General features: G+C 41.4%; 1 protein-coding gene across 3 annotated transcripts in view; it reads left to right on the forward strand.

The window, feature by feature from the left end:
- SYMPK (symplekin scaffold protein) overlaps positions 1-16,315 on the forward strand; it is a 1,116,254-nt gene that overhangs the window by 886,554 nt on the left and 213,385 nt on the right. For all 3 annotated transcript variants that reach the window (XM_078660908.1, XM_078660909.1, XM_078660907.1), the window contains one exon: positions 10,995-11,096. In XM_078660908.1, coding sequence (XP_078517034.1) covers positions 10,995-11,096 — 102 coding nt within the window. The remainder of the gene's footprint in view (positions 1-10,994; positions 11,097-16,315) is intronic.

The following is a 16,315-nucleotide window of genomic DNA, read 5'->3' on the forward strand; positions in this document are numbered from 1 at the left end:
TTTGTTTCCTTGAAACGTGATCTGCAACAAAAACCTTTCTGTCAGTAAAAATGTCAGAAAGTGAAGACGAAAGGGAGGCAGCTAGAATAGCAGCTCGACTCCTAGCGGATGACACAAGTCTCCAAGAAAATGACCCGAATGCTATAATCATTCCGGTCAACATAAGAAAAACTATAACTCTTAAACTTATAGAAAACGGACTAACACCGAGAGGTGGAATAGTCGTATTCGTAATTGAGGCCCATGAATATCGGCAGACAGAGGTATTCTATTCATGGATAAACTTTCCAGCAGCAAACGCTGTAACACACGACTTCCACTATTACAAAATAGAGGAACCTCCGGATGAGTACATCCCTTTCGAGGAGGTGGAAATCCCATTAAAATACCAAGAGCACCTGCTCTGGTTTAAAGGCGCCCTAAAACATAACAATCACATCACCAGGCTCGGTCCACTAGGTAGACCAGGAGCAACGTGGCCGGTTCTAGCCAGCTACACACCACATTCAGACATTGAAAAAATGTCAAGCGAAGAACTCTTAGTTAAAATAAAAGAATTAACAAAGGCATATAGAGAATTAGTTCAATTGGCAACGGAGGACATAACATACCTCCAGAAATTGAAAGAAACAGACATAGCAGACCAACCAATTGAACTTGCCAGAATCATAGAAAAATCCTATGAAGAACTAGGAAGAGATAGTTTGGGTGGAAAACCAGTAAAACCCCAACTAACTTAAAATCCTGAAAAAATATTTATAAAAAATAATCTAAACACTCCAAAAAAGAGCTGGGATGGAAACAAACAATCCACTCCCAAAGAAAAAAGATTCCAGTCCAGAGGAAGGTCTCCTCGGCGGAGAGAAAGATCTCCAGACCAAGGACACAAGTCTCCCCAGAGGGAGCCCTCTGAGAAAAGATACAACCTTAGAAATGGGGATTATTTGAAAAAACCTGATAGAGATCAAGATATTGATACACGTCCCTCTCGATCTTTTCAGACTTCCTCGCAGAAATCGGAAAGAAGAAGACGGTCAGAACACAGGGAAGAGCACCTCAAGTCCAAAGACAAGGAACATGCTCAACAAAGTAAAAAATTACAATTTCCAAGAAAGAAGGTAGCCAGCATTAAAATAGTTAAACATGCCAAGGATACTGAGGACACAACTGAAAAACCGAGAGTGGGCCCAGACAATGCTAGACAGAGCAGCAGAAGTGACCATAGCTCGCAAGATCCTGATGAATCATCTGGAGACAGTGGACACGAATGAATACATTCAGGTGGAAACTGCGGATACCAGAGTTAGCAAACCTCATAAAATATACGAGATAACATTACGTATAGAGGGAGATAAGACTTGGAAAGTAAGGGGTCTATTTTGGGATAACCTGTCAAAAGGCTAGGACATCCTTTTAGCTGAGAGAAAGACTGGCCACCAGAGTTTGTCAGGGAGTGCCCTCATGGCGAAGAAATGATTATGCCTGCCTTCTCAAATCATATTCCAATTCATAAAAAATATACATATGCAAGAAAATGGGCAGTAGCCCAAGCTCCTGCATTATATAAAAATCATGTTGGATGGGATGAGGACTCTCCTCCTCACAAAATCCAGTTAAAATGTCAACCAACTGCACAAAGGCAGTACCCAATTAAGCAAGATGCTAAAAAGCAAGTCAGGGAGATCTTAGATCAACTTGAATACCAGGGGGTGATTGAAACATGCACCTCGCAAATGAACAATCCTTTGTTTCCTGTCTCCAAGCCAGACGATTCATATCGTCTAGTTTTGGACTACAGACACCTTAACTCATGTTGCAAAACATTTGCAGTACAAAACTCACACAGTGCAGCACTAATGAATAACATCGTGCGCAAAAAATACAAAACAACATTAGACATCTCTAATGGATTCTTTTGTCAAAACATTGCACCTGAAAGCAGGTATTTGACCGCTTTCTCAATAATGGGGTCGCAAAAAAATTTGTCGACTCCCACAGGGAATCAAGAATAGCCCAGGATTATTCTCAGCAAGAGTAACAGAGTTACTACAAATATATGATGATGAGGCATTATCTTATGTCGATGACATCTATCTCACAGATGATGACTTGGACACTCACTTGAAAAGAGTGAACACATAATACTTGGGTTCGCAGCAGAGGGTTACAAATTCAACTTTAAAAAGTCACGAATTGCCCATCTAACAGTCCTGTTTTTAGGATATGAATTATCAAGTGAAGGCCTAGTGGACAATTTCTTAGAGAAATGCGATGTCCTTCAAGCACCAAAAACGCTGAAGAACTTACAATCAATTCTAGGTTTCCTGAATTTCGGAAGAACATACATTCTAAATTATGCAGAGAGGGTTAAACCCCTCTATGAATTAATAAAACCTGATTTCAAACCAATCAATTGGACTCAAAAACACACAGAAATTTTGAGATCATTGCAAGCAGACATGTTAGCTAAAACAAAATTACAAACACGCGAAAACATACGCAACCTTGTAATCCGAGTCATCCCAGGAAGATGCGGATTCACGTACCTGACCTCTGAGGGAGAAAAGGTACCAATAGCTTACAAATCACACTTGTACACACAAGCTGAAAAAACATTCAGTATTACAGAAAACATTGTAAATGCGGTTCAAACTGCTGTAGCAAAAGAAAGAGCCCAGGCAAAAGAATAACTGTTTTAACAGCAGAATCAGCCTTTGAGGCATTAACAAGCCCACGCAATTTGACTAACGTGGCATTAGATCCAAAATGGATCGAATGGGAAAATTCTCTTGCTGCAGAAGACGTGAAATACTATTTTGACCCGGAAATGAAAAAATTAAAAAATCTAAAATATGAATTAGAATATCCTCTGCCAATCGAGATTCTACCTCTACAACTCTACGCCTGTGTAATATATACAGACGGATCAGCACAACCCGCAGTTGGGGGTTGGCGTGCGCAGTTGTTAAATGCCGGTGGCACAAAGGAAAATTGAGACCATTGGTAACTATGACTCAATCTGTAAAAGATAGTTCGGATCAACGAACTGAACTACTAGCTTTAAAGATGGCGCTCGATATTGCAGATCGCGAATTCCCCGCACTAATAGTGTGCGATTCGCATTACTGCGTCAAATCTTACAATAATGACTTGCAGAACTGGGTTCAAAACGGTTTCAAAGATGCAAAAGGTGGCACAATCAAGCATAAAACGCTTTTGTAACAGATAGTTCCTTTGCAGAAGGAACTACAAAAGACTCATGTGATCCATAAACTGAATCATCAGCGTGATGGCGTTCACGTTGCAGGGAATTCATTGGCTGACAAAGCCACAGCGGAAGCAACTAATCCGGCTTCTGTAGCCACAAAAAAGCGTTCAGAAAAATACATAGACGGGGAAACCATGCTGGCGGTAAAAACGTCTTTACAAGGCAACTGTGCAGCACTACCCCTGAACTATCCACTCAATTATACATACGTAATAGATGCAAACTCCGTTCTTTTTGCTCGAATCCCTGGAGTGGGGGATTGAGTGATTCCAAACACGAACAGGAGAATCTTCTTGATTCAAGAAGCACATATGGGATTAGGTCTGAGGCACCAGGAGATCTTGACATCTCTGAAAGAATTACAATCAGAATACTGGTGGCCGGGGATGAGCCTGCAACAGCACAAATTTGCAATAAACTGCCAAAACTGCAACAGAGATCGCAGTGGCGAACCAGTCGGAGTATTGCCATGGCTCTTCGTATAGATAGCATAAGGCAATGTATACGCAAAATCCAGCAGGGAAAATGCGTCCCATTTATGTTTAAGACTAGATTCACTTAAAATGTAGACACCAGCGCTCGGCTGACGCCAGAACTGTTATAAAAGATTTGCGAGTCCATATCGGCACATACACAATTGGCATGCTACATTCTGACCAGGGTCCTGCTTTTAGCTCTCGAGCTTATAAGGAGGCCATGGCCAGCATGAGCATTGCATTGCGGTACTCTTGTCCCTTCCATCCTGAGGGAAATGGGATTGTGGAAAGAAAAAACCGGGACATAAAGCAATCTATAACGGCGAGGGTATTAGGTTCGGGTGATGGGTGGGTCCAACATTTAACAAGTGTCCAACGTAGTCTTAATGATCTGCCAAGAAATTCTCTAAAAGGTTTCAGTCCGTACGAACTATTGTTCGGGACTAGAATGCATATTCAGGACTTAGATAGTCAGACTTTAGTGGTAGAAGAAAAATGCTTTGATATCAAAGATCGTTTGGCTATTCTACAGGACTTAAATGAAACAAGAAAAGACCTGAGCAACGTAAAGTTAAAACAGCAGCCAACAGCCACTGAAGATAAACCACCTGTCCCAGCAAGGCATGTCTGGATTCCAAAAATTGGGGATCTGGTCAGAGAGAAGATCGCGGTGAAGAAGGAATTTGTGCCTTCTTACAGAAAAGCAGTACCTGTCTTAGCTGTCAGCGGAACAAGATCAGTTGTACTACCGCCCCTTGCTGGTAAAAAGGAGAACCGAGTTGTATCCATCGACCTGGTAAAACCACAATCATGTGGCCAATAATAAGTAGTAGGCCCAGTGGACTCCCAAGATGTAGCAGAACACCAAAACTTGCTACAATACAAGAGGTTCAAACTGAGAGACTAATCACATTCGATAAACCTGCAGTGAATAAAAAAGGACTATGCAACAATGCCATGGAACTTGTGCCTCTTGAAACCCAAATTCCAACAGTTCGTCAAGAAACACCAGTCTACAACGATATAGCCTCAGACTATGCTAATGAAACAAAAGATGCAAAAGCAAATAAAAATTCGGAAGCGATTCCAACAATTGACAGAACTTCATCAATTTCGATGACTTTTCTGAGGATCCAAGCGAGCCTGAAGAACAGCCAACAACAAAAACTTTTCAAGACAAAGTAACAGAACTCTTTCATCAACTCAAAGAAACCTATCTGATTTCTCCATGGATTGAATTTTGGATTGTGTTAGGTGTACTTTTCCTCCTGCTTTGGCTCATCATGGTTTTTTGTTTGGGAAAATTCATTGAGGGAAAATACAGTACAATGAACACAGCAAGTCAGAACATCAACTTGGTCCTAAAGCCTCACAAGTCATCTCACATCGAGAAAAGAGAACTATCATCAATGAATGTCACAGCCAATCCAATACCCGGTGGGGTAGCATGGGACAAAACGGATTACGAAATCTATGGCCCGGTCGAGCTCTTGAAATATCCTCACCAGTTCAAGGTTTCATTAAGTGACTTTGTAAAACCGTGTACATTCTCTGATGAGTGGGACTTTGAAAGTATTAATGATATGATGCCAGATTTAGTAATGTCAGCAAAATTTACAGAACATGATTACTTACAGGGTTCATCAAATTATGAAGAAATGTATTGCTACAACCACTTTGCACATCACTATTTGCATAAATCTGCTCAACCTAGAAATGTTTTTAGTTATAATCAATGGGAACATTGTGCAACTCCACCAAAAGGTAGTTCAAAAACATTCTACGAGAAATTCCCATACTTCTCAGGGTTTAACACAAGTGATGCAGAAACGTTTTATTTCAAACTGTTAAATAAGACAGGGGTAAAAACAATGCTGACAAATACTAAATTGATTTATTCAGAAACATTTTATGAAAAAATGACTACATTTGGTTTTGATTTTTGGAAAAAGAACATTGAAACAAAAACCATCTGGGGTACCAAAGATTGGCAGGTCCAAGGTATAGAATCATTATTTAGAGCCTGCATGATCCCAGAACAAATTATATTCTTGAATGACACCATTCAACAGACAACCTGTCTTGGCCTAGCCAAGATAAAAGATTTAAACAAACCGTCTATTCCAAAGCCAACACCTGACAGTAATAGCACTACCGATGTTGAGATAGACGTATCCCATATTTTTGACCAAAACAGAACACATCCTGATTGGAAAAAATGGTTGATCTGCCCACAGACACAAATAACTGTCAAGATAGATTCCTGAACAAAATACAGGGGTTCAAATTGACCAGGCCAGACCCTAGATACTCCCAGAGACAACATCCAGGGATAGTTACAACATACAGTGTAGGAAAACTCTGCCTCGAATGGTTACAGAAATCCACACTGGCTGAAATTAAGCAACACATGACTTTACTTAAAGACGGTGCTGACTTGCGTGATTTCATAATTGGACCACGCAAACAGCGTCAAAAACGTTTCATAGCGGCCGGTATCTACGCTACTTACAAAGAAGCTTGGAAAGTGATGCAAATCAAAACAACAGAAAAAATACGAGAAATTGATCGTATTAATTTGGAAAAATCACTTTCTGTTGTGGACAATGGGTTAATGACTCTGTCCTCCAGAATATATTCACTGGACAGTATTGTATCCTCTGCTATTGATATCATAGAGCAGGACTTACTAATGTTACAACACGGGTCAGTCCCAATTACGTTCTATTGTACAGCTTGGCTGGACGTTGCAAAATCTGCGTTCAGGCTATGTGCCCTTGCGTTTAATCAACACAACGTCATTATTCTCTATCTTTAACCTTACTGATACACAAATCAGTTTGGCACAAAAAGGAGCAGACTATACGATTCTGAGCATTGAAAAACTTGAGAGATTACCATTGACAATGTCAGAAAGACCTGTAATTGAATGGATAATACATGGAATAATCACAATTCCGATAACAACTTTCCAATTTAAATACTGTCGAGTATATACCAGCGGGCCAGTATGAAAGGTTGGGTAAAGGTTACATTAAGTCATCATGGAAATTGCCTTACACACACACATGTTATAGTGAAAAGAAACAGAATGTATTTCTTAGTGGAAAAAATTGCAAACAATCACTAAGCGGTATACTTCTGTGTCAAGGTATTGACCTGCATGGGGCCTGTGAGGGGACTTCAAATAACCTTTCATGTCACCAGCACGGCACACCTGCAACACAAATAGAGCCATTCTTTAGACGACTTTCTAACGGGAGTTACATTCTAATAGTGGACCACAGCTGTATGCAAGTATTGTATCCAAACAGCACTCCAGATACGGAGACTACAATTTGGCCTTCTTTGAATATCTCTTCTATTCGAATTGATACTTTAAGCAGAATAAAGTCTGTCCTTTTACAGACAACGGTGCCCTTGACGTCTTCAAAAGAAACATATGATCTGCAAGTTGCAAGGACAACGGCAGAGATACATACCCTTTTATCATCAAATTTCCCCGTGCATTTCGCAGAAATGCTAAGCCAAATCCTAAATATGTCTGATACCAGTGGTCTCCCACATATATTTAAGACAATTTTTTCAGGACTGTTAACACCCTTCAAAACAGTTCTGGGCATTTTTCCTAATTTTGTCCATTCTGTCTTTGGCGGCCTACCACTTCTGTTGGGACTCGTAGCAGGCATTTTATTTTTGATCCTTCTGCTTTGATATGGCAAGCCAAGTCGCAGACAAGACTCCAGCAACAATGGAAGAAACGATCCTAGCTATACGCTATCGGGACCGCATAACTAAAGTCCTTGGATTAGCCCGGCTAAGAGATCTGAATATGACCTGGTTTCTTTCATTCAGACCCATCTGGCAGAATTGCATCTTACCTGTGCTTCGATGTATGCTATGCGGAGAAGGATGCGTGTTGGACGTCTGTCTTACACTACCATCAGCAGTACCATTGGATATAGATACTTTGCTAAGTCCGAGAACGGCTCATGCATAGTGTTGTCCCCAGCGGCTACCCATTCTGATGACGGCATTCATTGAGACTTCACCACTATGATTAGGGGGTAGTGAAGTACGAGATGAGAGCAACATCACCCAGGTACGACCTTCTGTGAGCATTGCTGATCCTGACATCGACGATAGCAATCATGCTCAAGACTGCTCAGTTGCGGCGTTTTCGAACTTGATCGAACTTTCACCTGAAGCCGTAGACAACTTTTTTGCAAGTCTGTCTGAAATGATGTTCTCCCCTGAACAAAAAGAATAACTTTTTAAGCAAACGAGCACACAGCGTTCCCTGAACTCTGAATTCGGCCTTCAGCTTTGATAAACAAAAGCTACTGGAAATATTGGAACTATTTTTTCCCCTGAAGCGAAATTATTTTTTTTCCACTTCCAAAATATTTACCTTTTTCTGGCACTTGTACTCTGCTTAAAGTAGAACTATTCTTAGAGAACAGAGCTTCTATTTTTAGGAACTCTAGAGACAATATATTACCTCAGCCTCTAGCACATTTACAGCGACTGTATTTATATGTGATGGAATGGTCTCGACCTTCTTTTCTGTATTAAGAGCCATTTCATGTGTAAATTTCGCAAATCATTCATGCTGATATATATATGCATCTTTTTCTGAATGATTACACTGCTTGAAAAGCGTACAGTACCAATATCATTTTCGTGTATTTCGCAAACACCATTTCACATGCAAAAAAAAAAATGTATTGTGGGGTGGGTTGGAATACACCTGCACCTTTAAATGTTTATTATTGCTTAGTTTTAGTAATGATGGACATTAGATCGTGGAGTGGGTATTGTGTTTTTATCCCGGAGCCTAAATCGATATTACTATTTTATGCCCTTGTTCGGTTATAATCCATAATATCCCAATAACGGCATAGTAATCATATCCATATTCAATCGTAGCACATGCTGTCACATTAAGCAAGGCTACTTCCCCAGACTCCTAGAAAGCACAACGAGTTCTCTAAACAAACCAAACCTCCAGCAACCTGGGAAATCCCCCTTGCTTTTGTTTTGATTTCGTCCTAGAACTCCTGTAAAGCACTGTAAGAACGGCCAGTTCTTAGTGACATCTTTATTGACGTCTTATGTCCAACCTTACGTCAAACCCGGCACCTTTCAGGTATAAATATACCAACGTTGCCTTAAGCAGACACACGGTGGTGGTTTTGGAGCAGAGCAGCTATCTACTTGCCCGAGAGCCCAGCTGATGCGAGAGCCCACGGACGCTGCCCCTCCTTTTTGACGCACTGAGAGAGACGCTGTCTTTTCTCCTGCCGAGAAATCCAGCTCCGGTGTTTCCAGATACCTTCGCGGGTTACTGGGATATCGAGTCCTGAAAGCGAGATACAAGACCTCCTGCTTTCTAATACCCAGGTACGGAGCTGACTAAAACCTTGGAGAGAATTCTTGAGTCAGATTCTTTGCAAAACCAACTTAACGTAAACTGCTACTTACTTACTCCTTCCCTCGTATTAGGCTTAGGTCAGGTACACCGGGGTAGGCGTATTTAGAAGCACCAGTTGAGTACGTTAGTCAATGTATATAAGTATGTATATATTTTATCTATTTTAAAGTATCTTATGGCTAAGAAACCATATCAATGCTTTTACAGTATTATTTCTTAATCCTCTTTTTACTGTACGCACTTTACTTTACTATGAGTATTGCAATTGTGGCAATTCATTTCTCTTGTATGAGAAAGAAGACTGCTCAATAAACAACAACCTTTTATTGAAAATGCCCGTCTTTCTTTTCTCTGCACTCTGGTGAAACGAAGTATGCACACTTGACTGAGTGAAATAGCTGTCTATTGTTTTCACACGACTCTAGAGATACACTCTTATTCTGAGGGAGCAAAGTTGTCATGTTATATGGTTGTCAGAAGCTAATCCCTTCTTGTCTATCCAGGGAGGTTAAACTCCTCGTTTATTCGAGAAAGTTTCTAGTGACCTTTGAGCTAGCTGGCAAAAACGTAAGTCTAATATAGTCAGTAGAGACCTAGTTGACCTCAGTCCTACGTCTACACTGCTGAATATATTATTCCAATGCGCAGAGCCTATTGGGAATATAGGAACTACACTACAGTAGCCTCTGCAGAGGGTAAATACTACTTTATAGTCTCTATGCAGAGCATGTGTATATACAGCAGCAGTTAATTTTATGTACATAAAATGTTATCCTGGACACCACTGTTTATAGCTTATTGTGCTGTAAATTCTAAGGCTCCCTCTCGACTACCTAGAAGTGAGCAATGATCTAAGATGATTTTTGTTTTCTGTCCCTTCACAATGCCCAGCACATACATTCTACCTTCATTCATTCAACTCCACTGACATTACTCACCTGCTGGGGAAAAGCAATCGGAGATGGAGTCTTTGTCCCTGGGCATTGTACATTAGGGGTGACATTTCAAAATATATTGTGACTCGAAACTTCTTTAGAGATCAACATGTAAACATCTGTGCCCACCACTAGGTGGCATGATTTGCTACAGCACTACAAGCTACCAAGAGATGGTTACAGAGTAAGTAACATTTTTCTTTTTCTGCTTTCATACATGTAAGAGTGAGTGTGTGATTTTCCCTTGATCTTTCCTATTGACAGACGATTGGTGGTGAAGTGAGTAGGTAGGTTAGTGTGGTGAAACTTGATTGTCTTGAACAGGGAAAGACTATGCAGTGGTTTGAATGTGTTTAATAAGACATCCAACCAAGGGGCTTGAGCAGCAGCAGTATTTGCACTTCACAAAAATCAATGGTGAATAAAGTCTACAGAACTGCAGTTGACATTCAAATGTGTGTTAGCAGTCTGTTAGTTAACTTTTAATTTATTTTGGCTCACTTGCTTCAAGTGTCATAGTTGTTACAGTTGTAGATTTTTAAGTCAACCTTTGTTGCTTGTGACCTTAAGGAATAATAACAATATATTTAATGCCTTCTAGAATATGAAATTCAGAGTATTGTTTTTGCTCTGCTTTAAAGTACACTGCATTCTGATTTGAGGTTATTCAGGTTCCTCTGTGCATCTTGGTCTCGTATTGCCCTGTATTTCTTCTATTTTTCCATCTGCCACACTCCTGGTATTATCTAATCTTGTTAACCCTTTTCTTTCTATTCTACATTTGTCTCTCTATTTGCACCTTCATAGCTTTTATTAATGTGTTATTTAATATCTGTGTTTACCATAAACCTCTTACTATCCTTTAATTTTTGTTGTTGTAGGGGACGGGAACTCGTCTGTATCGCCTTTAAACCCTGGAGAATTACTGATTGCATTGCACAACATTGACTCAACCAAATGCGACATGAAATCCATCATCAAGGGTAAACATGACCACTGTGTAACCTTCTGAAACAATTGATGCATAGCTTTTCCCATATATAAATATTGGTTAGAAATGTGTGGCTTAGTGAACTGCTCAGACAAAGATTTTTACAATTCCTCCAATGCAAGCATCAGGTGATGACATTTCATACTACTAGAAACATCGTCCACAGTTTCATTTTGGGTAAACCACTGAGAATCCGTTTGGTATACTAAAAATTATATAAGAACCTTTTATATTACACTTATTTTGGAATCATGTCTAGGTTTTTACTTTCTGCCACTCACTGTTGAATAACCTTGTATTTTTGTAGACTGAGGAAGATACATTTTTGTTCATAGTCCCCTCTTCAAATGACCAATTGCTGAGTAGTGGGTGCCAAGGGGCCTGTTTCAGCTTCTTAGCAGAGGATCCCTCCTTCGTTTGTGTTTTAGTAGTGTCCAAAGTTTTTTGTGTTACATTTCCATGTTTTGAGAATTGCAGGATGATATTAGTGTGGGACCCTCAGTTGTTTATATATTTTCAAGCAAATATTTAAAGCTTAAAGGGGTCGTCCAATGTCAAGAAAAATACAGTTTCTCCAGTCCTGCATCTCTATCATCAACAAGTATAGGCATTATAGAATATTTAATGTTAAATGGGGCTTTGAGATCTATTATGACATAATTATCCTGGCGGCCCTTCTGAGATGTAGGATACTGTTACTCCGAGGTACTTTTTGGTTAAATTAAACAGTTTAACTGATGATATTTTTAAGCAAGGACCTCAAACCATGATCTTCGATTTTGCAAGAATGATCTTGAGATTGTTGTTGTGCAGTAATTTTCCAAAGTTCTGATTTGTGTTTGCAGGGCAGTGTGTGTATGAGCCAAGAGAATGAAATGGTTCACAGATGTTTATTTTTACCCAACTCAGTGGTTCTTGTCACATCAACCTCGGAAGAAAGGTAGGCTAAGTTGACCTTTTTTGGATTTGAACCTTTGACCAGAAGGTCACACACACATACCTTGTGTGGATGCATTACTCTACTGAGCTACCAGACACAGTTGAAGAATCTTTATACCATCTGTCCTGAGAGTATCTTGAGAGGCTTCTACGACATCCTCATTGGTGTAGAGATTAAATAGCAGAAGTGTCAAGGAGAATCCTTCTTGACACCTGTGGTTGTTACAATTGATTCACTTTTCTCGCTGTTCATACCACCTCTGGCTTGAGCCTTTGTGTAATTGTAAATTGATACTTGTATAGCGCACTACTCACCCGCAAGGGTCTCAAGGCGCCTGTACGAATACCGCTGTGGAACCCATCCTGGCTTTCTCTGTGAGGTGTCCACTCCTGGGCACCCCTAAGGTGGAGGCCAGGCATCCTTAGCGTTGTGGGGGCCGTTGTGGAGATTAAGCAAGCTATTGCCCAGAGTTGCAGAGTGGGACTCCATGATTGGAATAGGCACCGAGGCGAGAATTATCAGGTCCGTGGAATTTTGAGCCCAAGACCCGCCGAGGCGGGGTATTGAACCCTGGTCCCGGGCTAGACCTCTGCATCAGGGTCTGCCGCTCTAACCATTGAGCCACACTTCTCCACTGTATCTGAATTAAGGTTCTCCGATTCTCCCTTGCATAGGGCATATGTACATATCCTCCAGGTCTCCTGATAAAAGATGCCTTTCGCCAAGTTTGAAGGCATAAGAAAATACAGAAAAGGTTCCTGTAGAGGTATCTTTCATCTCCATGGGAGACCTTTTATGCAATGTGGCATAAGTTGTAATTCTGGTCTACAGTCGACCAGCCTCCCCAAAACCTCAGAATGGGATCTGTGATTACCAATTTGATCTACTCCACAATGATGTTTGTGAAGATTTTTTCTTTTGTCAATTATGCAAATGGGCGTCTAAAAGCAGTGGTCTTCCAGCTTTTTTATACAGCGGAACTACAAGGCCTATTTTACAGGAACATAGAAAGTAAGGTTTAGCAAAGCCCATGAAGACAGCGGCGAGGTGTGTGGACAATCTTAATACAACAACTAAAGAGTGACTTCGCCTGTTAAAGTGATAACTATCAATTTCTTGTGATCTGCACAGTGTTCAAAAAAGGAGATAAAGTATTAAAGAAAATAAAGGGAACGGGAAGGAAAAACTCTATTTCTTAAAAGAACCCTCACTCACCCTAGTGGTGACATGCTTCATCATGGGGTTCCCACAGGGGAGACCGAGTGTTCCCCCCCCCCCACCCCCTCCCCGTGTGCTACAACGCCTGCAATTGCAGCGGAGCTGTTTTTTTCTGAAGTCAGGATGTGTGTGCTCTAGTGTTGTGAGTGCAAGATTTAAAAGATCCCAGCTACCTAAAAAAACAACTTTATTAATGGGCCAGCTGTTCACATTAAAAACAAGTTTGGACTGCGTAGTAGTTTTTATTAGAACCACTATGTCCTAGTAACAAAAGGTCGACATGTTTCTGCTGCTTAATGCGTCATTCGGCTCAGCTTTCATCAGGACCATAAGGTGAAATCCCCCGGGGGGTCCGCGCACGCTAAGGCGCGTCCACTCCGTGAGGATATATATGTGAAAAGGTAAACCATTATTATTACAAAAACTCACGGTTTTACCAGTATAAAGCACTCCCAGAGATCACCAGGAGCCAACTCTGTAAATGAACAGATTAGACAAGACAAACATTAATAATGCACAAATGTCATGCATTCATTTCATCATGCTCTGCCAATTCCTTATGCCATTAGGTTCAGAATTGTTCTCTTTTACTGTGGTTCACTTCCAAACCCGTCTCCATACACCCACAGAGTTCTATACTGTTTGGGCAATACCCTTGTTCACCCTTGCGAATTATCAGGGAGGGTTTCCTTTGGACCAAACTCAGTCCCACTGTGCGCTATGTCAAGACTCAGGTAGCTATTCGTCTGCGTCGTACCTATGGCGCCATGCATACAACTATGATGATTAAAATTAATGCAACACCCCTCATTAAAACAAACGTCCCTTCGTAGTTGGACGATGGATTCATATACTCAGACTTAAGGAAGCTTTTTACTGTGGTATACAGTGTCATAAAAATGCCAAACACTTACAACACACGTAAGTCAAGTGTGCCGCATGGACTCGCAGCGGGGCACAATCTTCACGTTGCGATCCGTCTGAAAGTTTAAACAAAACCGGCATGGATAATAGAGCCGATACAAGCCCCGGCATCCCATAATCACGCGGGGGGCAAAACCAGAACGTTGGTGGTCTTACTTAGTGTATAAAGACTCGCCGCCGTAAACCTATTCTGTTCTGCCCTTCAGCCCGGAAATTGTCTGCCATAGGTATTCCACGGGGTTATGAAGAACGCAAACATCAAGTCACGTATCTGACGTTCCGCGTCAGGTGACCGACGTAACGTGCTCCGCATCCCCGTTTGCGAGCAAACACTAGAGCGCTAACCATCTGGGAGTTACGCCTGGTAGATCTCCTCAGCGTATTCACGGTTTCACTGAAATGGAATAACTTTATTGTTCACCAAACTTCGGCAATACAACCAATCCGTCCTATCAGGCATCTGAATTTAAGCTGTCACTTCACGTGGTGATTTGATTCTAAATAGTGACAAAGAATGGCTAATTAGATCCTATTCCCATTTCGTTCATTGTACTCACTGGTGCCCATGAACGTCAATGGGAACACTTTGCAAGTGTACAAGATTGACGTGTTTTATTCATCAAGTTTCCCACATATCAAACATAGGTGCAATTTTTCTGGCCTCACATCTCACCCGAGTGCCAGCCGGCACGGAGGTGCATAAGTGCACACACTCTTGCATCATAAATAGCGGTGCTCATTGGAAAAGCCATGGACAGATTATCGTCTTAGTACCGTCCCCCAAGGGATTTCATCATACAGGCCTATCACATGGGTAGAGAGGCGGTGAACCCACCTCTGCTCTTTCTCAAAAAGACTTGTTTCTGTACCATGGTCGAGCTGTTCAATCACAGTCCAATGAATCTCATTTGGGGAGTGTCTTTGTTCCATGAAATGTGTGGTTAGTTTGGTGTTACTCTTACCACATCTTATGCTACTCCGATGTTCACAAATTCGGAGTTTGATCATCCTTTTCGTCATCCCTATATACCTTAGGCCACAGGGACAGGTTATCAAATAAACAACATTGCATGTATTGCAATTCGTATGCTTTCGTTGCTGCCATGTCTTTCCTGGCTCAAGGTTGAGTGTTTTTGAGTTCGAGGTAAGGGGGCACACACTGCACCCCCCACAGGGATAGTGACCAATAATGGGTGGCAAACCCCAGGCGTTCAGTACACCCCTTGTCATTTCCTGAAGTTTAAACAAAACCGGCATGGATAATAGAGCCGATACAAGCCCCGGCATCCCATAATCACGCGGGGGGCAAAACCGGAACGTTGGTGGACTTATTTAGTGCACAACCACTCGCCGCCGTAAACCTATTCTGTTCTGCGCTTCAGCCCGGAAATTGTCTGCCATAGGTATTCCACGGGGTTATGAAGAACGCAGACATCATGTCACGTATCTGACGTTCCGTGTCAGGTGACCGACGTAACGTGCTCCGCGTCCCCGTTTGCGAGCAAACACTAGAGCGCTAACCCTCTGGGAGGTACGCCTGGTAGATCTCCTCAGCGTATTCACGGTTTCACTGAAATGGAATAACTTTATTGTTCACCAAACTTCGGCAATACAACCAATCCGTCCTATCAGGCATCTGAATTTAAGCTGTCACTTCACGTGGTGATTTGATTCTAAATAGTGACAAAGAATGGCTAATTAGATCCTATTCCCATTTCGTTCATTGTACTCACTGGTGCCCATGAACGTCAATGGGAACACTTTGCAAGTGTACAAGATTGACATGTTTTATTCATCAAGTTTCCCACATATCAAACATAGGTGCAATTTTTCTGGCCTCACATCCCACCCGAGTGCCAGCCGGCACGGAGGTGCATACGTGCACACGCTCTTGCATCATAAATAGCGGTGCTCATTGGAATAGCCATGGACAGATTATCGTCTTAGTACCGTCCCCCAAGGGATTTCATCATACAGGCCTATCACATGGGTAGAGAGGCGGTGAACCCACCTCTGCTCTTTCTCAAAAAGACTTGTTTCTGTACCATGGTCGAGCTGTTCAATCACAGTCCAATGAATCTCATTTGGGGAGTATCTTTGTTCCATGAAATGTGTGGTAAGTTTGGTGT

Source organism: Lissotriton helveticus, chromosome 9 (genome assembly GCF_964261635.1).
Source record: "Lissotriton helveticus chromosome 9, aLisHel1.1, whole genome shotgun sequence".
Lineage (NCBI taxonomy): Eukaryota > Metazoa > Chordata > Amphibia > Caudata > Salamandridae > Lissotriton > Lissotriton helveticus.